We start from the raw sequence: 26,218 nt of genomic DNA on the forward strand, positions 1-26,218 counted from the left end.
GGTTCTTGCCAAGAAAAGCCTTTGGCAGGGTGCAAAAGAAGACAAAGGTTTGTGATAAGGCCGAAGGACTTTTTCTGAAGGACTTTGTTTTGGACTTAATTTGAACTAAACTGAGAATGAAGTAACTCAGCTGTTCTAATAAAATGTTTGTTTAGGACTGATTGTGTCTGCTAATAACTACTTGTGTCTAGGTCACAACAGGTCCCTGCCTTGGAATTCTGATTTCTTTGGATGCGTTACTCGGAATGCTGACACCAGAATTGTATAATGTATTATTTATACCAAGTTAGGCAATTTGTGAGTTGGTATAGCTTGTACCCCACCAAAGCACCTTATGTTTGTACTGCTAATATAGTGAAGTAACAGAATTGCTTTGAGCTTTTAGCAGACATTCTATACAGTGTTGTTTCATTAATTTTTTTCTTTCAGTTTGCAGTATTGATGTGGGTGTTTACCTATGTTGGTGCCTTGTTCAATGGTTTGACATTGCTGATACTAGGTGAGTTCGCCTTTTTTAATTACAGAAAATAAAATCTAAACTATTATTAATAAATCACATGATAGTTCTGATGGCTGATGACCTTACTAAACTCTGGGAAGTTAATAGGGAAATCTCTAAAATAAAACATGGTTACAGATAATCCTTGTTTGGCAACTGCCTTGGACAGCACTGCAATTAGGGCACTGCTGAAAAAGTAACTTTGCAACCAATGCCCATATTTTCAAATGAGAAAGATTTTTTCTCAATCATGCCTTTGTCATTGCAGTCGGTACTGGTTGTCCTGTGTCAGACTCATTTCCCCTCTTACCCCGCCACTAATGGAGAGCAGAGAGGCTGTCGAAACCAGTTTATCGGTTTCTGAGCTGCTTTTCTTCATAATAGAATACATCCCTAAAAAGTGTTAGACAAGCTACAGGCAGTCCTTGCTCAACTACCAATCATTCAGTGACTAAAAATGCAATAGCAAAGAAGAATGGGACTTATGATACATGCCCAAAATTACAGTTGTTAAAAACATTCTTTTGCTGTCAAGGAGGCCATCTGAAAAGGTCCATTCTGAAAGCCAAGCAGGATTCTGGCATAGAATGTTTGCAACCAGTCTGGCTTCAAATGTTACAAATGCTCCATGACAAAATCCTGCTTGGATTTTGGGGCCGAGTTTTCTGTGCATGGAGAGGAAGGGATCTCTGATACTGGGAACTTGAATCATGGAGATCTTAACTTTTTTTTCAGTCCAGCGCTGGAGTTCCCTGTCTGCCCTCCTTCAGTAGATAGCTGTTTTGCTCTGTCTGCTTAATATCCTATGTGGTTGTCCAGTGACCACAATGGGAAGAGTTGGGATTATGGTCATTGAGCAGAGCGGTCATCTGGCATCTCACTTGGCCACCACCACAACTTACGACTGAAGTTCTGGGCTCAGTTGTGGTTGACCTTTCCGAAGGTCAATATGATAATGACCTAAGCATTCCAGTATCTACCCATAAATGAATGGCTGAAAAGAAATGGGGGTTTTGGAATAGCCAAGTCAAACCTATATCTAAATCCACCAAAATGCTGTGGGATGATTTGAAACAGGCTGTGCATGCAAGGAACCGCGTCAAATACTACACAGCTGAAAAAAATTCTGCAAGGAGAGTGGGAGAAAATTCCTGGTTGGTGTCAGAGATAGGTAGACTGTTATTACAAACACTTACTTGAGTTTGTTGTATTGGAGCCAAGGGTGCACCTCCTTTTTCTCAAAAGGAAATGGCATTCATGTTAATTTATGTTGAATAAATTATTGAAAGTCCATTTTGAGTGAAGATAAAATACTGATACAGGGTATACATACTTTTTCACACAACTGCCTATCTGTAGTTACAGCTATGATTAATACCTCATCCATATATATTATCTTGTGCCAGTTTGTGATAACATTCAGATGTTTTTCATACTGATAAGTTTAAATGTATTTCTCTTCTTCCAGCGCTGATATCACTTTTCAGTATTCCTGTTATTTATGAGAAGCACCAGGTGAGTATGCAGTTGTGGCATGTTTATTGATAACATGACAATAAAATAACTAGCTTATTAAGGATACAAAGAATATATTGTGTATGAAAAGATGAAGAGGATTCTAGAGGACAGTGGCCTCTACTATTCTACAGTGGCCTCTAAGGACAATGCCTGCACTACTGTTCTAGCTTTAGCAAGAGTTAAGTAAGACATGAAAGGTTAAATAGGATTATCCTATCTGGGCTGCAGAAATCCAAGCAGCCACTATTTAAAACAAATAAACCGTAACCCATTGCTATTAGCTAGTGGTCGTCCTGACTTTTGTGCCTCAGATGTGGCAGCCCTAGGATTGATATTAAAAGTAAAGAGGGCATATTCCTTTAATTTGAGAACAGCTTGAATCATTTGAAAAAGTCATCTGGTTTGGATTTCTTCTTTCAACATTAGGAATCCTTTCTTTACATTATAGTTTATTATATCTAAGAAATGACAGTGCTCCTCTTAAGTGAAGTTAAGAAAGTATTTTGTAACGAATTGACATGTTTTACCTCAGAACTTTACAAGGAGCAAGAATACTTTTTCCCCAAGAATCCCTGTGTTTTTTCAGTAAAAAATGGCTTCCTTTATATATGATAGAAATGGAAATATCTTCAAGCATTATTTCAGATGTATATTTCTAACAAGATTTTGCACAGTCATAAACCTAAATATTTTTGTACAAAATGTAAATAAAAAGTAGTTAAAATATCACAATAATTTCATGCTTCTAAAATTGAAACGGCTGATGAAATAGCTATCAGTTTTTCTTTGGAAAATCTCCGTTTATTCAATATTTTTCAAATGACAAAACAGCACGGTTGTGGCGCAACAAAGAATTAATTAATATGCTGGAGTTCAAATGTGAACGATTGGGATTGAATAAACTAAGGCAGGTGTGATAAATTTAATGACCAGGAATCCATAACTTTTGGGTATTCAAGGTTTGCAGTAGGGGTGGGTTCAGCTATTTTTCCTTTGTGGGGTAATGTATTGAGATTTTTAAATTATAACCATCGTAAATCTATTCTAGGGCTTACACCTCAGTCTTTGGTAGATGGTGCAGAGATCCACTTTGGTGTAGTGTTAAGGCATAAGGCTAGAAATTGGGAGACTGTTCTGGTTCCACCTTATGCATAAAGCCATCTGGGTGATTTTGGACCAGTCACTCTTTCATAACCTAGGAAGCAGGCAGTGGCAAAACACAGATAAAAATGTTTCCAAGAAAAGTGCAGGGACAGTCCAGATGGTTACCAGAAATCAAGTTTGATTCAAGGTCATCCCAGTTGTTGTATTGTTTCCACTCATGTAACTTCTGGTGGTTTGCTGGATTTCGTCTTAATGTGATGCTAACCACATTATGGTTTTTCATGATGTAGAAACCAAGTAATTGAAATGATTTTTTAACTTGTATTTCAGACTCAAATTGACCATTATGTGGAACTTGTAAACAAGAATGTGAAAGATGGAATGGCAAAGTAAGTTTACTACATTCTTGTAGCTACAGGTAGTCCAAAGGTTACAGTGGCAAATTGGAACCAGAATTTTCATTGCAAAACAACATGTGGATGGCGGGGGGACATTGGCAAGTGGGGGTGCTGTAGGTGGGTACACACTATCAAGGGCAGGCAGGTGGTCCTATGGAGTAGGAATTCCCTGAGATCTCTTACTCTCTGTAGCAGGGCTTCTTTGGAGAAAAGGTGGGAATGACTTATGGGAATGACTTGCAACATTCCCTTCTGGCTTCCATCATTGACTTTGCTATGGGAGAGGAGGGAAGATTGCAAATGACGATCACATGATTGCAGGACACTACAAACAGTGTAAGTGCAAGCCAGTTGCTAAGTGCCCAGATTGCAATCAAGTGACCATAGTGATGCTACGATGGCTAGAACTTCAGGGAATGGTTGCAAGGACCACTCGTTCAGTTCCATTGCAACTTTGAATGGTTATTGAGCAAGTGGTTGCAACTCCAGGACCACCTGTAGTTTCCAAAGTAACTTCCAAACCAAGCTGTAGACATGACTGTAAAATAATAAGTATGTTCATATATAGTGATAAGTGACCATGTTCACCTGATACGTCTGGATCCATTTTATTCACAGTCACTTTAAGTTGGGAACAGGAGATACAGAGTACTTCTGTGACATGTAGAGCAGTTTTAAGACTGGTGGATAATTAATGCATTAGATTCTATTAGATTGTGAGAGTTGGCTTTTCTTGGAAAACAAGGTGTGACTTAAGTTTTTTTCCCCTACAGGGTTCAAGCTAAAATTCCTGGACTGAAGCGTAAAACTGAATGAAATCAAGAAGCAACTTTTATTAAAACAAATCATCTTTTAAGTGGGGATGGGAGGCATATTCATTTGGATTATATGGGGAGGGTCAGGGAATAGCAAGCCTTGACATTGCAGTGCAATTTCACAGATCTTTATTTTTTAGGAGCAGTGTTTCAGAGGGAGGAAAATAACCTGTTCTTGACTGCTGTGTGTATGTCCATCCTAAGTATTGTAAGCTGCTACATATGGATTTAAACCTAATCCTCTTTGCTTCTCCCATATGCAGCACTGGTTAACCTAACCATTTGGAGAGCTGTACATTTTATGCTTTGGCCAAGATAGTCTTGTCGTGTTTCAAGAGGGGTTAGTGTATGGAAAACATTTCCTTTAGCACTGTCTCTGGTTTGTGTTGATTGATTGCAGATTTTCTAAAATGAAATGTTTAGAATATGCCATTAAAGCAAGCTTGAAAAGTCTTGCCTTGTTGGTATCAAGTTTAGCTGTACTGTGCTTTTAATTCTACTATTTTATCAATTGCCAATATAAAATTAAATATATAGTGTGTCACAGCTGCTTAGGATGTCCAGCTCCTCCATAGTGATTGAAATACTAGATAAATGAACTGAGGTTTTTTTGAGCTTAATATATTAGCTTAAATTTTCAGGAAAAAAACTAGTAGCTATTAAATAAATAAATCCAACTCTGCACATTACAGTTTCTGCCATATCCTTTGCTGCACAAACTCTTATAGTCTGTTTTAAGTAAACAAGTTTACAGTTCTCAAAACTCTGAATCTGTGGAATGAATTTCTGATGGTGTGATCCTCAGATCCTTGCAGGCAGAACAAGGAGCCCCCGGCATGCTTGTTTTCCATTGTGCTTGGAATCCTCAGCATCTGTGCATGGGTCAGTGGATTGTACCCCGATGCTGCAAATGCCATTTGGACATTTCAGATACATGTGAGGTTTAAGGTGTATTGAACTACGTCTGTGGGATGCATTGTGAAATGTAAAAAGAAAACAATTTTGAGTTATCAATAAAGTGTATGGACTCATGTGTAACTGTGATTGCATTTAACATGCTAAATCACCATGCTTCACAACTCAGTGCATGAACAATTATTACTAAAAATGATTGATTTATACCCAACATCAAAATTTTTGTCGATGTAGTTGACATGCATATGCACCTTACTGCTTGATGCCATTGGTTATATTCTAGTTTAGTACCACCTTAATTTTCAATGGATTTTGCTGAAAAGTAATCAGAATTTTGTTGTATATAGATCTTAGTATAACACACAAAATGTAGTATCCCAACCAAAATGAAGCAGCAAATTAAATGCAGTTTTACACGATGCAATTGTATCAACTTGGGGAACATGTTCTAACTATATATATATTATTTGCATTTATATCCCGCCCTTCTCCGAAGACTCAGGGCGGCTTACACTATGTTAGCAATAGTCTTCATCCTATTTGTATATTTATATACAAAGTCAATTTATTGCCCCCAACAATCTGGGTCCTCATTTTACCTACCTTATAAAGGATGGAAGGCTGAGTCAACCTTGGGCCTGGTGGGACTAGAACCTGCAGTAATTGCAGGCAGCTGTGTTAGTAACAGACTGTCTTACCAGTCTGAGCCACAGAGGCCCATATATTAAATGTAATATATCTAATATTACTATCATGCTGGTCTTTTTAATAAGCAAACATGTTCCTTAGAATTGTTAAGACAATGTGATATAAAATGGTAGAATATTAAGGTTTTTTAAAAGCTTTGCCCTGGAATAAGTCAACCACTAATATTTTGCTCTTTTCTACAAGAAGCATACTGTTCTTTCCAGTATGCTGGATGTTCCCAAAGAAAATCTGGCATCAGTTTTCAAATAATAAAACTTTTACTGAATCATTTCAAAAATAAATTCATGCAGTACTATTTCAATTTACATTATAATACAGCATCAAATTTAAGCATAAAGTTCTAAATGATATAAACAAGATTTCTTCCACACACAAATATATTATTCATCTTCAATTTTCTTGCACAATTTGACTATACAGCAGCTCATTCTGTTACAGATTCAAGATGCACTCCATATGAAAGGCCAGTATTACAACAGAGGCAAACAAGGTGACCACCTGACATCACCAGATGGATATGGTTACATTGGCTAAAATGGGAAAGTTTCCTTGTGAAGAATAAAGGAATAAGACTGCATAGGACATATGTATGAAATAAAGGAGTATAAGGCATTAACACATTGCATTAATCAAATAACACACACAGCAGTCCATTAAATTTACAAAAGCACTTTAGTGTTGTATACATTGATTATTATATCAAGAAACATGCCCCCCCTTTTTTTCTTCAGTTCTAAAAGGAATTTGTATCTTTTTAAATAACCTTTTAATATCTTCAACCTGATTCCTCTAATCTTCAATGCAGACTAGGACATTTCTCATTTTTTCTACCTCACTACTGATTGTGAAATAAACTAATGCTACAAAGAACTGAATCTAGGATTGTTTCACTGCATGAGTTACAGAAAGTAAGAGTTGTGCTGGACAAGATCAAAAGCTGGCTTAGTCCAGCAATCTATTTCCCATGGTCTTTGGGAAGCCCACAAGCAGGACATAATCTTAATAGTACATTCCTGCCTGTGGCCATCAGTAGTTGCATTCAAGTGTGAGGCATGTTGCCTATGATATTGAAGGTAAAAGTATAATCATCCTGATCATTAGCCACTGAAAAACCGCAGGCTAGAGCAATTGCAATAAGCTCAAGTTTTACAGTTAAATGGTCCCCTACCATCACAAATGTGTATGGTTGCCAATTTATTACTGGACTGTGTAAAACAAATGCCCTTGAACCACTTCATGAAGGAAAGGGGATTTTTTTCCCTGGAAGTTAAAATGCTATCTTGGCTATTGCTTGACTGATAAAAAATATTGAAAAATGTACCTCAAATGGGAAGGAAAGGAAGGGTATTCATTTTTCATTTCATTCTACCACTTCTGTGAAGTCCTAATTTCCATATGTAGTGTTAAACTGACTGACAGTTATTTTTAATTTTTGCCTTGTATCTTTACTCTTTGCTGTTGATATTAAGAGAGAAGGCTGAAACGTAGTCAAAATAAATAAAAGAATAAACATTGTGACATTTAGGGGGAAAAGTGACTGTCAGCCCTCCTCAGTTTGTAGATTTTAGCACCATGAGCAGAAAATAGGCAATGGCAGGAGATAATGTTATATCCTGCAGTATCTGAAAAGTTTTCAAAAGGCACTTCGTAGAAAAATGGCAAAAAGAATTTCATCTAATACACTTAATGGAAGAGGGGAGAAAGCATTGCTAATTATTTCATTTTTTTAATAAAACCAGCCACAAACCAAAGCCTGCTTTTTTCATAATATATCCCGTCTCTAATATGCTTTAGGAATGATGGAACAAGTTTGAAGAAATAAGCTGGTTTTCACTATTTTCACATTGAAGTCTTCAATTTTTTTAAACGGTTGTTGAAGCCTTATCTCTACAATAGACTGAGTCAGTGGACCCAAATTCATGGCCCTTGAAATAATTTGGCGTGGTCCATTACTTAAGACCTTGTGGCCACTGAGGTCAGGGACCTATGTACAGATATCTGTACACACAGGCACCAAAACGACTCTTCAAACCAATCTTATAGTTCTCTTGGCAACAACTGAGCCTGGTTGGTTGGGCTGTGCACTATTGTACTGGCAGCACCCCCTCAGCGCACACGCTCTGAGGCAGCACTGTGATCTTCAGGCAGACCCTCAGAAATGGGGCTGCAGCTGAAATGGAGAAGGTTGGAGAAGGCCTGACCTAGCTTGGCTGTCTTGCTGTGAGCATACCTATGCCAAGCAAGGCATCAGCCAAGAAATGGAGGAGAGCTTGGCTAGTGATAAGAACAGGCAAGAGGACAAAAGTGGTGAATAAAGAGAAGTCTGAAAGAGAAGCCTGCTCAATAAAAAGAAAAGCAGGATTTTGACTGCTCTTAATGGGACAGGAGGGGGCATGATGGCTTAGCGGTTAAGACACTGGGCTTGTCAGCTGGAAAGCCGACAACCTGGGTTTGAGACCCGAGCCCGCAAAATGGGATGAGTTCCCATTACTCACTCCAACTCCTGCCAACCTAGCTGTTTGAAAGCATACAAATGAGAGTAGATATAATAGATAAATAGGTCCAGCTTCAGCACAAAGGTTATTTTCATGCTGGCCATATGATGATGAAAGTGTCTCAGACAACACAGGCTCCCTCAGCTAAGAATCGGAGATGAGCACCGCCCCTTTGAGTCAGTCACGACTGGGCAGGGGAAACCATTATACTTTAAGCTTATAGTGGGATGGGACTAGCCCTAGCCGGTATTGGTCTTAATGGGATTTAGAAAAAACTATACATCATGTAATAAAACCAGATATTGGTATTAAAGTTAATGGAAAATGCTGCCAGCCAAATGGCCAAAATGGCTGCCTTGTAAGTAGCTTTGCTTTGTAATAAAGTTTGATTTAAGAGCACAATATATTATGTTACATGACATGTGATACTTTTCATTTTGGACTTAATTCATGCACAGAAAGGTTTCAGTCTTGTGCCGACAGGCTAAGACTCACATGGCACTTGTGACAATTTGAGTTTGAGACCCTGGTCTTGACATAGTATTCCTGAATATTTAATTTGGCAAGACAGATTTTAGTATATATTAGAATAATTAATTTAAAGTCAATACCAAGTTATGTAATATTTGATTTCCCCATAGTTGCATACATTTGGGGATGTATTACATAGTCTAATTGTGTCTTTCATAAATTAACAGTTCGTAATCCCAGCCATGCTGAGATGTTGAACGGTTTCCATGCATTTACTGTTTGGCACTCAAATGGCAGTGGTGGCAAGAATGATCCTGGAGAGTTGTGACCTTTAAAGACATCGCCATACAAATACACTGAAGAAGAAAAAATAACATGTTATTTACAAATAAACAGATGTGGCTAAAATTGTACTGCAAGCTTGTTCTCCACCCATCCACCCCCATATTCCACCACATTTAAAACAAGAAATGCCAACTAACAATAATTAATTTCCCACCACTGGCATACACAAATTTTTAACAAAGACCATAATATGATAGTGTCAAATGTGTGTCTGCACCAAACAGAATTCCTTAACAGTCAACTTTAAGCATCTATTGCAGCTTAATAAAATATGTTTGGCTTTCTCCCATTTCAACTCAAAATCTCCAAACACACCATTTAACTAACTAAATGTTACACAATGCAAAACCATACCTGCAGTCATCTCCTCCTGTGCTGATAACATACATGTCGTCATGAGAAAAGCGTATGTTGGTGACATGTGCAGAATGACCAAAGTAACGTTTATGTTTGGCCTGTCAAGAAAAGAAACACTGAACACAATGTTGCTTCACTCACAAATAGCTAGCCACGTCTTGCCATCGGAAGATACAGGCTGATCTCAGCTACGGATCAACCAAAGGTTTATCAAGGTGAGGAACACTGACAAACATATATCAAAAAAACAAAACAAGCTCACTTACAAATTTTTCAGTACATGGAAAATCAAAGAGTTTGACTAGCCCAAAGTCATCTCCAGAGACAATGTTCAAGCCAGCATGGGTCACACAGGCACAGTTGACATCTGCCTTATCTGCGTTTCGGGGCCAAATACCAATGACTTCATCCCCAAGGATGCTGCTCCAAAGGAGAAAAATTAACTAATTAATGAGGACATGGCAGTAAAATGTCTTTGGGAGTATAGGAGATATAAAAAAGTATAACATACTTCGAGTGCTGTTGAAAGAATGAAGTGGAATGTCAAAATTCAAAAGAGAGACATTTTCTAAGGGCCACTATTCTAAGTGGATTAGTCTCTCACTATCTGCTCATTAATCTGCATTCTTGTCATGGACTTATGACTGTTTTCATCTCTGAAGAGGTGACAGTCTCCCCTTTAAGGGATGTGCTCTAGTGAAAGACAGACAACCATCTGTCAGGAATGGATTCATTTGGATTCCAACCTGAAGCAAATGATCAGACTCAATGGCCTAAGTAGCCTCTCCCACTTCTGATCTGATGGTATAGGTTTATGTTCCTTGCTTAAAGTTTTGTGCTACATCACCTTGTCCAGGTAGCCCAGGTGATCTTTCCAATAAATGCTGTATCTGTGACTTGCTTTCCTAGTGGCACTTCATGGACTTGCCGTTTGTAGGCACCAGTTGATACCTAAGGTAGGAAATAAATCAAAATGATTATATGAACAGTAGTAAAATATATAGTTCTTCCAAAATCATCCCAGGAGTGATGACAATTCTGGGTTCTCCTTGCATTATATTTTATTCTATAAAATGTTGAAATGTTTAACTGAACAATGAGTGTTCATAAATACTCATGGCAAACTTTGGAATGTGAATGGTTGATTTATGAAACTACTTCTCATACTTCCAGCAAATCAGAGCCTGTAAATTTGTTTCATTTGACATTTTAAAAATCTGAACTTCTGGTCAATTTAAAAGTCAATCTAAACATAGTAGCTATGGCTCTTTATACCTAAATTTTAAGTTCATTTCTGTCTCTGTCAGTTCTTCTTTCCTGATGCTTAGTATTCTGGAATATTGGTATCATAATCAAGAGAAATAGGAAGGGTCTATGAAATTTAAAATGTGTACCTCCTGCTCTTCTTGACCTGAGGCATGAAATCTTGTCTGAATCAGGAAGGCTGTTTATTAACTGAAACTAAAAACTTTACCTGAATGTATTTGCTATCTGCTGAAAAATCCATTTGAATGACAAAACTTGGGATGTCTTTGCAATAGCCGATTCGATTCAAGGTTGTGCCTTGTGTGAGATCATAGAAGTCTACAGTATGTTCTTGTGAACCCACTGCCAAAAACCGATTATCTGGGCTGATTCTAGAAACAACAAAACAAAAAGAAGGTTCTAGAGGTTTCTGAGATGACAGTGATATTAAAAAAATAAATAAACTGCCCAACAGCCAAAGCTTCTTGAGCAGTTTAAAATTCATTAAAATACAACCTGGATAAAATCATATATGATAAAATCATACAAACTACAAATTAAAAACACCATCAGTCGTGCCCTCTCATAGACTGCAGAGTCTAATCTTGTCTTTCCAACCATCAGTCTTTGCTAAAAAGAAATAATCAAAAACAGGGCAACCCTTGGCAGCCAAAAAATAGTGTTGCCTCTGCTCCAATGCAGGCTTTCCTACCACTGCTGTTCCAGCCAGAACAGAAAGCTTCATATAAGCTTATGGAACTACCAAGGGGCTATACAAATTATAGTGAGTAAAATGTTTTTTATCCATAGGCAGGATATAGAGGAAGCATCCAAATATAATTATAATACCATATATCTATATAGAACTTTCTTATTCAACCCAAAATATGCTTATTTTGAAATTCTGCTACTGAATTAAGAGGATTTTTTAAAAAAACAGTCCTCTCCTGCCTGCTCCTCTGACACTACACAGCTTTGTACTTTCCCCATATTTCTTTGGCGTTCCAAGATTTGATCTTGCAAAGGATAAAATATGGATTTTTTTCATTTTTTACATTGCCCTCAGATTTCCTTCCCTCTCTCCATTTATAGACAGATTCATAAGGCTGTGCATCTTAAGCAATATGTCTCTTGGCTGATATTGGATGAGTTTGGCTCACTGCTTAGAATTCTAGGGGAGAGATCTTGTTCTCTGTGTGAGTTATCTTTCTTGCTGATGTAATCTCAGTGCATTCACTTCAGCCATTAAGCTGCAAGCAACTATTAAATGGCATGAAGCCAAAAACATTAGTAGTAATGGAATAAATAGGCACACTTCTGCTTTTTCTTTTTCTGGCATTCTCTGCTTTGCCTGCTGAAGTACCTGATGTCCTGGATAGCAGATTTTCTATCCCTTTTTTTGCCCCAAACTTTAAGACTGTTGACAAGCAAAATAATAAACTCTCCATTCTTCATGCCAATAGCAACCATCTCGCCATCTGGACTGTAGGCAGCACATCTTGCAGCATGGCCCAAATTAACTTTATTCAGAAGTTTCTGCAGGATAGAAATGAAGATATTAGGTTACAGTGAATTGCATTATTTATTAATTGTATTCTTTTGTTTTAGAATTAAAACTGTTCAGAACCGACTCCCAAACACGACAAGCTCTTTGTAGTTAACAAAACGTTCCTTTTATTAGGAGCACTAGCAGCCACTCTCTCACAGCAGGCTACAAAGTCTCTAAGTCCTGTGGAAAGTGACACTCCCTTTCCCCCTAAAATGGCCAGGAGTCTCTCTCTCTCTTCCCACACTTGTAAAGAAAGTCCTAGAAGGTGCTCTTGCTTTCTTCCAGCAACAGACACACACATATGCGCAGAAGATGCTGCAGATTCCAAGAAGAATTCTGATCATTTCCAGACAGGAGTGGGAAGTGCAGGCTATCAACGGCGGACTGGCAGGGAGATGAATAGTTGTCTGCCACACCTATTCATCTCCACCCTCTGCCTTTTATCCCCAGAGTCTAGAGTGGGTCTTCACTAGCAGCAGTAGCTCTTCTGTCCCAAGGAGCGGCCCATAGATTTCCACTGCTTTCCTCTTCTCTGCCTTCTGTGCATCAGGCACTGGACCCAGCTGTTCCTCCTCTTCCTCATAAGCCACCTCCAGACCTGAGAGCTGTTGACTCTCCATCTGAGGGCTGATGGACAGCCCAGGCTCCGCCTCTGTCTCTGTCTCTGACAGCTCCATTCCCTCTCCCTGTTGGAGCTCTCAGATTGCCTTGATGCAGGCCTTGACTCCCATGCCTCCTCCTCATCTGATTCGGCTGCTGATGGGGCCGGCGGCCAACAGGCCACAACAAAAATCTCTCATAGCATTTTCTCTCTCTCTCTCTCTCTCTCTCTCTCACACACACACACACACACAAAGAGAGGGAGAGAAAGAAGTTAAATGCAAGGCGTTTCAGTTCCCATACATTTAGCTCAGAGACATAGAGAGGATCTTAGTTCTATACTCATGCCCAATCCTGTCTAGTGGTTTCATATAGTTCTCAAACATTTATTAGCTTTAGTGATATATGAATATATTCAGTTTGGGGTTTAGAGATGTGGCAACTGCACTGATGACGCAAGATGACTGAGTAATTGAAAATGCAGTTTGCCCAGAATGCAGCTATGTAGGCAAGCCATTTTGATCCAAGGTTCAAACAGTTGTTGCTTACTATTTAAGGTACTCACAATGGTTTATGAAGTGTTTTATAGTGGTACTTTTTCATAGTTACAGTATATTAAATTTTAAGTTGACTTTTAGATTTTGTAAGTTATCCAGAACCTATTCATGGAATAACATGTAAAGTCTTTCCCCTCTAAGCAAAATAGGAAGTAACAAATTTTCATAAAGAGCACATCCAATTTTCTCAATATTGAAAGCATGGTTGACAGAAGAATCAATTTTAACTGACATTTCATTAATATTAATAATGTTCAATTACATGTTTTTAATACAGTATCTATAGCGTGCTTGAAGTATATTTTACATATACTATGTAACTAATCATTATTAGCTGCAATAATAGATATTGAGGAACTATTTTGGATTTATACACTTAATAAATTTCACCACAAACAGAAAAATCTATTAAGTATCATGGACACTGAAGTTGAAATCCTAAGCATAATTACAGTGAACATACTCTGAGTATGCATACATAAAATTCTGGGAATGTGCTAAGTGTAGCAGTAGCCAAGAATTCTGACAGATTGAAAGCTTATTCTGTATTTTGGATCAAGCACCTCTTACTTTATCACAAAGGTCCCAGATCCTTGCAGTTCCATCATTACTAGCAGATATGAAGATATCTTTGGATGGATGAGTTGCCAGGCCCCAAATTTCTCCTTCCATGTGGCTATCAATTAGAAGATTAGAAGCACCATTTTTTTCTCCAACTTCAAGGATTTCTCCATCTTTTGTCCCCACTAAAATTTTACCCTGTAGACAATTCAAAAGCATGTGGGATTAGAAAAACAACACACAGAGGACTCTTTGTTTCTTTGTTCAATATTTATGTTGTTCAATTAAAAATGGGGAGAATAGGAAGGAAGAAGCAAAAGAGTACAAGGACAGCAATTTCGAATAGAAATTACTGTGAACTGATTTTTTGACACAATTTACAAATGTTTGATTCATAATTTTTTTCTTTAAAAATATTAAAAATCATACCTCTCATTCTATGACCATGTAACATTAACAACTTATCCTATATAATTCTAATGGTGTTGTATCAGTTTAACCCAAAGATGATGTGAAATCTTTTCCTCAAAAATATTTTCCAGCATTCTCGAGGGAAAGGGAATTACATTGCAGTAGATGTTTCTCTTATAAAAAAAACATATCATAAAGATGCATAACATAATGGCCAGCAAATTAAAAGTCTTCTAAAAATTGCTGCCAAATTTTAATAACATTGAATGGGAGAATATTAACTATAGTAAGGTGTAATGAAATTACGTATATATGTAACTATATAGAAAATTATCTTGGTCCTGCCTGCTAGGTTTCGGAGTGCTGTTTTGCCCTCATTATGCCAGTCAAAAAGTGGGACTGGAAAAAGCTGTGTACCCTGCACAGAATTATTGCGATTAACAGAAGATTTTCTTCAGAAGAGAGGCTTTTTTTCAGAGGCTGCTCCAGCTCTATGGAACATTTTAGCACAAGGCCAAAACAGTCACCATCTTGTTATTATTCTAGGAAAGAAGATAAAATTACTGTATCTCTTCCACTAGGATTTTGAAGAATAGCTGAGGGCTATTATATACTGTATTCTTTCAATACCTATGATGTTGTCAGCTTTATGGTTATATCTGGAACATTAAGTTTATATGATTATGTATTTTAAAAATTTTATTGTAAGCTTTCTGGAAATTATGATTGGGATAGCGTATGCATTTCGGGAAATAAACAAATAAGCCCTAATTAAATGTTGGGCTTACTTCTTGTACCAAATTTTCCTGCTCCAGGAAAATGGACACAATTCAGAGGATACACTTTGGGGCCAGTGCAGGGGTGAAATTCAAATTTTTCCCTACTGGTTCTGTGGGCGTGGCTTGGTGGGTGTGGTAGTGGAAGGATATTGCAAAATCTCCATTCCCACCCCACTCTCGGGCCAGTCAGAGGTAGTATTTGCCGGTTCTCCAAACTACTCCAAATTTCCATTACTGGTTCTCCAGAATCTGTTAGAACCTGCTGGATTTCACCCCTGGGCCAGTGGTTACCATATGTGGATATTGTAATATGAATGTTCTTCTCTTGCTATTTTTTTTACACACAACCATCTGAAGGTGATTGGGCATAAATATTCACTCTGAATTACCAGATATTCCACCAAGACATTCAGTATATCTGGTATTGAAATGATAATATGATAACACTGTGACAGAAAAATTGCAGAGATGAACCTTCACATTTTGTTTGAAATATACTTGCTTGATTTCTCGCATTTCTGCTTGTCTCTATCCACTGCAGTTATTCAGCCTCCTCTCTTTAAATGACCTGACTGAAATCACTTGTTCAGTCTTTTTAGGTTCATTTAACACTCAATATTAGCATAAGGCTCTGGTAAGGAGAGGAATAGTCAATACATTTTGTGTGTTTCAGGTACCTTTCCTCGACACACTGAGCGCACACATTCCACCGTCTGTCCCGTCTCTAGTTGAAAGGCTCGGCAGCGCTTCATCTCTTGATCCCATAGTTTTACAGCCCCTCCTTCTTTCGTTCTGAAAATAGAAGAAATACATAAGAAATATTCCATTCTCCTCAAATCCTTATGATCCTGTAATACATTGACCATACAGGTTCCCTCACATCTAGATGTCTAGCACTAAGTGGTAAATAAGGAATTTACTCTAGATTTTCAGATGGAGGTAGCAAATACAGATTTATTTATTTATTTTTTATTTATTTTATTTATTTTGTCACAACAATATATGTAGGAATCATACAAAAGATTATATAGTATATAAACATATATGGGTAAATATAAGGAGGTATAAGCATATATATAGAAAGAAGAAAAGAAAAACAATAGGACAGGAACGGTAGGCACGTTTGTGCGCTTATGCACGCCCCTTATGGTCCTCTTAGGAATGGGGTGAGGTCAATAGTAGAAAGTTTTGGTTAAAGCTTTTAGGATTATGGGAAGAGACCACAGAGTCAGGTAAAGTATTCCAAGCACTGATGATTCTGTTACAGAAGTCATATTTTCTGCAATCTAGATTAAAGCGGTTGACATTAAGTTTAAATCTATTAGTTGCTCTAGTATTATTGCAATTAAAGCTGAAGTAGTCTTTAACCGGAAGGACATTACAATAGATGATTCTGTGAGTTAAGCTTAGGTCTTGTCGAAGGCGACGGAGTTCCAAGTTTTCTAAGCCTAGGATTTCAAGTCTGGTGGGATAAGGTATTTTGTTGTTTTCAGAGGAATGGAGAACTCTTCTTGTAAAATATTTCTGGACACGTTCAATTGTATTGATGTCAGAGATGTGGTGAGGGTTCCAAACAGGCGAGCTGTATTCTAGAATTGGTCTAGCAAATGTTTTATATGCTCTGGTTAATAGTGTGGTGTTTTTGGAAAAGAAACTGCACAAGATTAGGTTTACAACTCTTAGAGCTTTTTTTGCTATGTAATTGCAGTGGGCTTTGGCACTTAGATCATTTGACATGAAAACTCCAAGGTCTTTAACGGGATGGGGGTCATCTGTAAGGTAATGTCCATCTAGTATGTACTTAGTTTTTGGGTTCTTTTTTCCTATATGTAAGACTGAGCATTTGCTGGTTGAAATTTGGAGCTGCCAATTTTTAGACCAAGCGGTTAAATGATCAAGGTCGTTTTGAATGATAGAAGTATTGTCTGTGATGTTCAATGGCGTTTCATATCCAATGATCTATGTGCCAAAGCCCACTGCAACTACATCGCAAAAAAGGCTTTAAGAGTTGTAAACCTAATCTTACGTAGCTTCTTCTTCAGAAACACTACACAGCTAACCAGAGCTTATAAAACATTTGCTAGACCAATTCTTGAATACAGCTCGCCTGTCTGAAACCCATACCATATTTCAGACATCAATACAATTGAACGTGTCCAGAAATATTTTACAAGAAGAGTTCTCCATTCCTCTGAATACAACAAAATACCTTATGCCACCAGACTTGAAATCTTGAATTTAGAAAACTTAGAACTCCGCTGCCTTCGACAAGACCTGTGTTTAACTCATAGAATCATCTATTGCAATGTCCTTCCTGTTGAAGACTATTTCAGCTTCAATCATAACAATACAAGAGCAAACAACAGATTTAAACTCAATGTTAACCGTTTCAATCTTGATTGCAGAAAATATGACTTCTGTAACAGAGTTATTAGTGCTTGGAACACACTACCTGACTCTGTGGTCTCTTCTCAAAATCCCCAAAGCTTTAACCAAAAACTCTCTACTATTGACCTTACCCATTCCTAAGAAGTCTATAAGGGGCATGCATATGAGCACAAATGTGCCTACCATTCCTGTCCTATTGTTTCCTTTCATTATATCCAATTAATATAGTTATCACATACTTACGCTCATATATATGCTTATATATTAGTTATTTTCATGCCTATGCTTATATATACTGTTGTGACAAATAAAAATAAATAAAAATAAAAATGCCTGACTGTAAATAGATAACCTATACAGCATACAGCCCTTGGAAATGATAGTTTCAAATAGATGGATGCCAGCAATTTTTAATATAAAAAGTGAAACATAGCCATTTGTGAAAGGAAGCTCTCACTTCTACTCTGTAAGGCATTCAAAACAGTTCTCAATGTGAAAAAAGAGGATGAGATAGCTTCATATATCCTTCTAATCTCTATATCTTTAATATACACATAAATATATCTGTTTTTTTACCCAATCACTTCATTCTATTCTTTTTATTTTGTTTTCATTTTACCCCTAAATGGTCAGCCTGCATGTTCATTTCAGGTATTTTACTTTTGCTTATCTAAGTTGTTGAACCTGCAACCTCATGTGAGATTGCCATTTTGGCTACAGAAGCACTGGCTTTTAGACAGTTGGATCATAATTAAAATCCAATACAGAACTCCCAAAACATATTCCTTGTCTGTTTTTCTCACCCCTACTATTTTTTGCAGCCCATACTTGGACTGCTCAGGAAGTGAAGGGTACAAATCAGTGGTGAAATGTAATATTTATTAATACCTGTTCTGTGGGCGTGGCTTGGTGGCGGGTAATGTGACTGGGTGGGCATGGCCAACTTTTTTTTTTACTTTTAAAAGCATTTTTTCTACAGCCTCTTCAGCCGAAGAGGTTGTAAAAAATGCTTTTAAAAGGTTCTGATGATCCCAGCTGAGTTGCCTGATTGTCAGAAGCTTTTGTTTTCTTTTCAAAGCATTTTTTTTGCCTTTAAAAGAAAAAAAAAGCCCGACAATCGGGCAACTCAACTGGGTTCAGCAGAGCCTTTTAAAAACATTTTTTTACAACCTCTTCGGCCAAAGAGGTTGTAGAAAAAATGCTTTTAAAAGGCTCTGATGATCCCAGCTGAGCTGCACGATCATCAGAGGCTTTTTTAAAAAACTTTTAAAAGCATTTTTTCGGCTGAAGAAAAAATGCTTTTAAAAGTAAAAAAAACAAACCTCTGATGATTGCGTGGCTCAGCTGAGCATGGGAGGGGGGGGCGGGATTTTTGCTACTGGTTCTCTGAACCACCTGCCATCATTGCTATCGGATTGGGCAATCCGGTCCTAACCGGGAACATTTCACCCCTGGTACAAATAGGTTTTTTTCCCAGTCTGCCATAAACCCTCACACTCCTTATTCTTATTTGGACTTCCTTCTGAAGGATACTTGGCTATATAAGTAGCTGCACATAGAAAAGAGTTATAATTCCTTACGGTCTCTCTTTCCCTCCAGTAACTATGAGCCCATCACGAAGAGTGGTATACATCGTAAAGACTGGCCCAGTGTGAGCTTTTGCCACAAGTCGAATTAGAAAGTGATCTTTCCACACATAAACATCTCCATTGATGGCACCCGTGAAAGTGAGATTATTCTGAAAGAAACCACAATAGTCTGCTTTGTAAATGCTATGAATTATTGAGTTTTACTACCTTTTGACATAATATGAGTTCTTTGCTTCAGTATCCAGTTTGTAAAATAGAGATGGCTCTGCAGAACTAGCATGATTGCCATCCAAGCTTCTGTATCGAAACAGACATATTCTAGCAATAAAGACTTTGTACTGTATCTAGGATGAATACACCCTCCCCCAAAGGATACTGGTTTTGTTAGCATTATTCTGTAAAGAAAACGTATTATCTCTATATTCAATTACATTTACTCACCATTAAACATACTGACGACTGACGACTAAAATTTATTGATCACATTTGATCACATTTGATCACAAAATCCTCTCTCATGACACTGGTTTAATTTTTCTCTGCACAAATCACACAAAACAAGAAGGAAGGGGATGAAGATTACTTACTGCTCCAAATGCCACCGAAAGCATGGTTTGCATTTTGGCATCATCCAACGAACCTATCACTCCTTTTTTATACAGCAAAGCACTTCCAGCAAGAGTCCAGAACTTCATGTGTTTTACTCCAACAGAAACAAACTGGGTATCAGAATCTGGACGAAACTCTACAACAAAGATCCTCTCTAGGTGACCTCCTCTGCTTGCAATTTTAGCACCTGTAGAAATCAGAGAAGACGTTTTAATGTTTCACAAACATAAGTAGGTCACAACTGCAATCTGCCATCATTGTAGTCCTTGGGAATCCCATTCTTAGGGCACACATGGCTATTGGGGGAAATTCTATTTTAAAAATGGTCCTGCCAATTGCTATTTGCCATCCCAGTTACGGGGGTTCTACATTCATTCCAGTTTCAGAAGAGTCATCTTTTCAAAACCAACTGCTGAAATGTAAGTGGGAAAGACTTTCCATTCCTCTCATAAAGGAAGGCAGGTGACAAGTGCTAGAAAATACTGTTCAGCTGGAGTCTTCCTTCCCTTCATGTCATTACTACACACATTGGCAGATGAAGAAGATTCTAGAAATTCAAAACTTTTTTTTTTTGCCTTTTAGCTAAATCAGATGTAGTGTATATACTGTAGTATTTTTCTTTAAAATACTTTACACTGTTATAAGAAGTTTCTAAAAGATTGCTATTCTGAAAGGTACATGGATAAATACATTTCCTGGGCAACTAAAAGGGAAAGAAAACTCATGGGATTGTGGAATCATGGGCCTTTTATATGACCCAGCACAACTCTTATATTCTCTCTGTGATATTTCAGAAAATGTGCATAGTGATTTTATTCTTTGATATTCAATCTTCTATGCTACATTTTTTTTAAATATTCTGTGGGACATGGTTGTATTCTCATTGTTGTTACTACATCCTCCTCACAGATAATTGATGATCCAAAATACTATCAATAAAGTAAATATATAGCTAGCTAGATATACATCAATGCCATGCACTTAAACTTTAATTGACATTAGGTAGCAATAAGAAAAAAACAAGTACAAAAACAGAAATAACATATTTTTTTCAAATAAAAAACAAACAATTATGCTATCATGTATTTAATGTGCAATTTGGATATAAAATGAATAAGAAGGAAGATTGGAAACATACCTTCATGCCATCTCCATACTGTGATTGTGTGCTCTGGATCAACTCCTAGAGATACCAGAAGTTTGCCAGTTGCACTGAAGTTAACATAGTTCACTCCTTTAGAATGGAAGCAACGCAGCATAGAGAGAGTCTGCTTGGTCATTGCATCCCATATGTGAATAGACGGTGTAGTACCTGATCGTTTTTAATGAGGGGGAATTAAGAAGACATTATTTAAGTTTATAACTCTTCCAATAAAAGTACATTTTCTTAAAATAAGGCAATTATGAAGTACTGTCAGGCCCCCAAAACAAGAAAGACAGGTGGTGATTCTTCCAAGTATGTTTCTTTATTTTACCATATTCCAAAGGTGCTTTTCAAAAGGCAACTGAACTTTCTTTGGTTTTCCTTGAAGACATTTTGCTTCTCATCCAAGAAGTGTCTTCAGTTCTGACTGAATGGTGGAGAATTGAAGTATTTATATTCCTTGCAGTCATCTCATCTTTAGCACTCTCTGTGACAGTCGCTGAGGCCACTTGGAAGTTTATCTGTGTCCTCAAGGTCACCTGAATAGTGCAAATGGGTGTGGAATCTTCTTGGAACTGCTGAAAGGACTGTGTTGTAAAGAGATAGGTGGTGTCGTATCTGTCCTTTCAGCAGTTCCAAGAAGGTTCCACACCTATTTAAGTGACCCAGAGGGCACAAATAAACCTCCAAGTGGCCTCAAAGATTCTCAGAAAAGTGCTAACGACCAGATGACTGCAAGGAATATAAATCCTTCCAATCCCCACCATTCAGAGACAGCTGAAGAAGCTTCTTGGATGGAAAGTGAAATGTCTTCAAGGGAGAACAAAGAAAGTCCACTTGTATTTTGAAAAAGCACCTTTGGGACAACCATGGCCTGAATGACTGAGAATCTCCATAGACATTTATTGTTCCATACTTATAGACAAAATCCTCACAAACTGAAGCATTCTATTATCTACATCAAACATATATTTTGAGACTATTGTGGAGGAGCTATCTTCACCTTCTTTCTCTCAGACAAACTATCTGAACTGAGTTGCCTCTTACTCCACTGGAATGCATCACCCCTCTTGGGAATCTGGCCTGCTAAATTCCAGAAACAGAACTATATACAAAACAACAAAGGTACCCCAGAACGGTAACAATAGCATGGGACCTAAGGTTGGACAGAGTTATTAGATTCCATGAAATGATAAACTCTAACATAAAATGAAATATTTATGGATAAATACACAAAGAAAGGGTTGATTTGTTGATGTTCACCTTGTATCTCTAAATGACACAGATACAACAAATGAGCATGAGAATGGTAACAGTATTGACAAGAACTCAGAAATGAAAAATCCTTACCTGGAAATTCTGCCATATTACCTGCATGATGTGGGCAATGACAAATATGGAAGCATCAGGGAAAAACAATAGCTGAAATAAGTTTAGGTTTCTAATGCTGAAGTTCTCAACATCAGAAAAAAATATTGAAGTTAAAAAAAACACAATAGCAAAAACATGATTATGGATATAAAAAACAAGCAAAAATAGTGTTGAATTATGTGTCTAATGTAATGCTCGTTATAGGGAAAAAAAACAAGGTTTGTGCTGATGTTGTATCCTATTATGCAAATAAGAAGTCCAATGGTGATACACATGGAAGTGTTTACCACTTCTATCTGTTCAAGAATTAAGGACAGGGATGGTTCCTCCCACTAGCTCTTTTCTTAGCAATCAATTCCATTATTTTACTTAATCGCAATAAGAGAAAACATTGGCACTCCTCTTAATGGTTCCTATTTAACTGAAATGTATCCCACATTGTAAGAGTTTAATGAGAACAACTATTTGAGAAAGATCTAGCACAGGAGACCTTATTAAGAGCTACCCAGACTTTCAGACAGACATTATCACAATGCCTTTCCTGAATAATAGCTTAGAAACAGAGCTGGCTTCTTAATATTGTCAATATTTATACACGTATTAATTACCACCCCTCAAATTAGTTAACAATTTTAGCAAAATTGCTGTCTGAAATGTTAGAAAAAGGCTATATTTCAATGTAGATGCTTTTGCTTTACGTAATTTTCTTATATTGATTTATAATAAATTTGTACATTACTTCATTTGTTTGTTGCAGATGTTCCATTGCCCAATTTCACAATCCAACATGCAAACAGAAAATCTGTGCAATTATTTAAAATCTTGCAGTTTAAACCGACTATAGACCTACCAATCTGGCTGGTGGCTACAATATTTTTATATTTTGGGTGTTGGTTGACTGTTAGGCAGAGGATGTCATCTGTATGTTCCAGGTAGAAACTCTGACTTCCTGTGCAGTTCAAAATAAAAAAAGGGATTCATTTTTAATAATCCAATAATCCAATAAACCTTTCCTAAATGAAAGGTTGTAAGTTGAGAATGGCCTGTATCTCTCTTGATTTTTATTCTGATCCCATAATTGATGCCTGGTGCTTGCAGGCCATTCTGTTTGCTTCCATTACAAATATATAACTAATGCTGCAGAAAACAGCAAAGACTAGTCTTACAAATACTTTACATATCTAAAGGAATACACACAATATACACAATATACACAATATACACAATACACACATAAACTTGCTATCCCTGAAACTATTGTATGCGACCTGTTCCTTAACACCACACTTCGATTCCTACTATGCTACAGAGCCCCTGTTGTGACTCCCGCCCCCAAACCTGGCCCCATGCCCGAAAGTGACTCTGAGAGTGAGGGGGAAGGGCCGGTAAGGCTTACCTCGGGAGCACCAATTCCTTTGGCCTGGCTCCAGGAGCCAGAACCAGACCAGTCGGAGGACGTAATGAGGCCGTCATCCCCTGATTCCTCCCTTCCCCAGACTACGCCTTCAGAGCCAGCTGATAATACTAATAACCAAGCTTGGATCAACCCGCGCTTCCGAAGATTAGAGAGGCGGCGTCATCAAAGGGAAGGGTGGGACAGGAGCCCCACACCACAGGATATATATATTTCTCAGCCAGGACTGATAAGAGCCATGAATCCACTGGCTGAAGGCCAGCTCGTTGCTCCGAAGTGGGGAAGGAGACAGAACAGCCCCTGACTACGACATCGCACATGCGAACATGTGAACGCTACTAACTTGGGCTACCTCTTGCCCATATCCTCTCATCTTACTAGGTGACCTCAATCTACCTCATATTAACTGGATAACAAACGAATGTACAACTGAACCCATCCATACTACCCTATACAACACTGTCACAAATCTAGGTCTTGAACAACTAGTAACTAACAATAAAAGAATCAACAACTGCCTTGACCTCATCTTCTGCAACGACAGAAACTCAATTTATGGACTACAAATAAAAGAACCCTTTTCCAACAGTGACCACAGCATGATAGACTTTTGTCTCAATATACGCCCTTACAAAAATTGTCATAATAATAGTATTCCAAACTACAATTTCAAAAAAGCCAACTATGACCTTATAAACACCTACCTCTCATTTCTTGACTGGCAAAATCTATTCTCATCCTGTATCACTGCTGAAGAACACTACAGAGTTTTCCTACTTGAAGTCAATAGAGTCATTAAACTCTACGTACAACAAACCACCACAAAAATCAAGAAAAACAAATTACCCATATCAATAAAAAAGCTTCAATCCAAAAAAAAAAAATCCCTTTGGAGAAAAAACAAAAAGGGACATGTAGCTAATTTCAAAAACCGCTACAAAGATATATGCAACCAAATAAAAATTGAATGCATCAATTACCACACCAAGCAAGAAGAAGATCTTCTGCACACAAATTCCAACTGTGCTTTTTATAATTTTGTGAACAACAAACTTAATGACTCGAGATCCGTCCCACCATTAAAAGAATCTAACAGCAAAGAAAATAATGATGAAACAGTTAAAGCAAATCTCTTTAACACATTCTTCGGCTCAGTCTTTGTTAACAGTAATGGCTCATACCCGACATTCCCAAACCGCACCAACAACGACCTAACACATATAGATTTCACTGAAGAAAATGTTGAAAAAGCTCTTCGCAAACTGAAACCATCCTATCTATAGGACCTGATGGACTATGTGCATACTTCTTAAAAAAGCTTTCCACTAATATAGCAGAACCCCTAAGCATAATCTTTGGAAAAGCCTTCACGACCAGTTCCCGTCCCAAACTTTGGTCACTAGCCACGGTCATCCCTATCTTCAAAAAAGGAGACCCCAGCTTAGTTGAAAATTACAGACCAATCTTTCTATGCTGCGTCACCTGTAAAGTTATGGAATCTATCATCAACCAATCCATTATCCTCCAACTAGAAACAATCTACTCTCTAATAAACAATTTGATTTCAGAAAAAAATTATCATGTAACTTACAACTTCTTCTGCAAAAACATATGGACTACAAATCTTGATCAAGGCAAAACAATAGACGCAATTTACATAGACTTCTGTAAAGCTTTTGACTCAGTGGTACATGATAAACTTCTCCTAAAACTAAAAACCTACGGCATCTCCGGACCCCTCCACAATTGGATAACAGCGTTCCTGTCAAACAGACAACAAGTGGTCAAAATAGGCAGTGCCCTATCAAATCCTGCTCCTGTCAATAGTGGCGTTCCCCAAGGCAGTGTTCTTGGACCAAAACTCTTCATATTATACATTAATGATCTCTGTGACCATATTAAAAGTAATTTTGTTCTTTTCGCTGACGATGTCAAACTATTTAATACTACCAACAATACAGCTACCCTTCAAAAAGACCTTGACTTTGTGTCAGAATGGTCAAAAACTTGGCAACTCCAAATGTCAACCAGCAAATGCTCTGTCTTACACATTGGAAAAAAGAATCTAAACACTAAATACAAACTCGATGGACATTACCTTACAGATGACCCTCACCCTGTTAAAGACCTTGGAGTTTTCATATCCAATGATCTAAGTGCAACTTAGCCCACTGCAACTACATCGCAAAAAAGGCTTTAAGAGTTGTAAACCTAATCTTATGTAGCTTCTTCTCCAGAAACACTACACTACTAACCAGAGCTTATAAAACATTTGCTAGACCAATTCTTGAATACAGCTCGCCTGTCTGGAACCCATACCACATTTCAGACATCAATACAATTGAACGTGTCCAGAAATATTTTACAAGAAGAGTT

At 37.6% G+C, this 26,218-nt stretch overlaps 2 protein-coding genes across 7 annotated transcripts in view; one reads left to right on the top strand and one right to left on the bottom strand.

Annotated features, from left to right (window-relative positions):
- The window catches only part of RTN4 (reticulon 4), a 50,237-nt gene extending 44,870 nt beyond the window's left edge, over positions 1–5,367 (top strand). For all 4 annotated transcript variants that reach the window (XM_058164937.1, XM_058164938.1, XM_058164934.1 and 1 more), the window contains 4 exons: positions 430–499; positions 1,968–2,014; positions 3,452–3,510; positions 4,293–5,367. In XM_058164937.1, the coding sequence (XP_058020920.1) occupies positions 430–499; positions 1,968–2,014; positions 3,452–3,510; positions 4,293–4,335 (219 nt within the window). In that variant the 3' untranslated portion in view covers positions 4,336–5,367. The remainder of the gene's footprint in view (positions 1–429; positions 500–1,967; positions 2,015–3,451; positions 3,511–4,292) is intronic.
- Positions 5,368–6,069: 702 nt separating this feature from the next.
- Positions 6,070–26,218, bottom strand: part of EML6 (EMAP like 6) — a 119,610-nt gene continuing 99,461 nt past the window's right edge. The window contains exons 31-43 of one of the 3 annotated variants that reach the window (XM_058164931.1): positions 23,279–23,377; positions 22,408–22,428; positions 21,052–21,225; positions 19,892–20,100; positions 19,296–19,453; positions 16,005–16,119; positions 14,147–14,335; positions 12,234–12,406; positions 11,100–11,262; positions 10,473–10,576; positions 9,892–10,045; positions 9,623–9,723; positions 6,070–9,279 (exon numbers count right to left, since the gene is read on the bottom strand). In XM_058164931.1, coding sequence (XP_058020914.1) covers positions 9,255–9,279; positions 9,623–9,723; positions 9,892–10,045; positions 10,473–10,576; positions 11,100–11,262; positions 12,234–12,406; positions 14,147–14,335; positions 16,005–16,119; positions 19,296–19,453; positions 19,892–20,100; positions 21,052–21,225; positions 22,408–22,428; positions 23,279–23,377 — 1,685 coding nt within the window. In that variant the 3' untranslated portion in view covers positions 6,070–9,254. Of the gene's footprint in view, positions 9,724–9,891; positions 10,046–10,472; positions 10,577–11,099; positions 11,263–12,233; positions 12,407–14,146; positions 14,336–16,004; positions 16,120–19,295; positions 19,454–19,891; positions 20,101–21,051; positions 21,226–22,407; positions 22,429–23,278; positions 23,378–26,218 lie in introns of all 3 variants that reach the window. The other 2 variants (XM_058164933.1, XM_058164932.1) reach the window with 2 other exon arrangements.

The sequence above is a fragment of the Ahaetulla prasina genome, chromosome 1 (assembly GCF_028640845.1).
Source record: "Ahaetulla prasina isolate Xishuangbanna chromosome 1, ASM2864084v1, whole genome shotgun sequence".
NCBI lineage: Eukaryota > Metazoa > Chordata > Lepidosauria > Squamata > Colubridae > Ahaetulla > Ahaetulla prasina.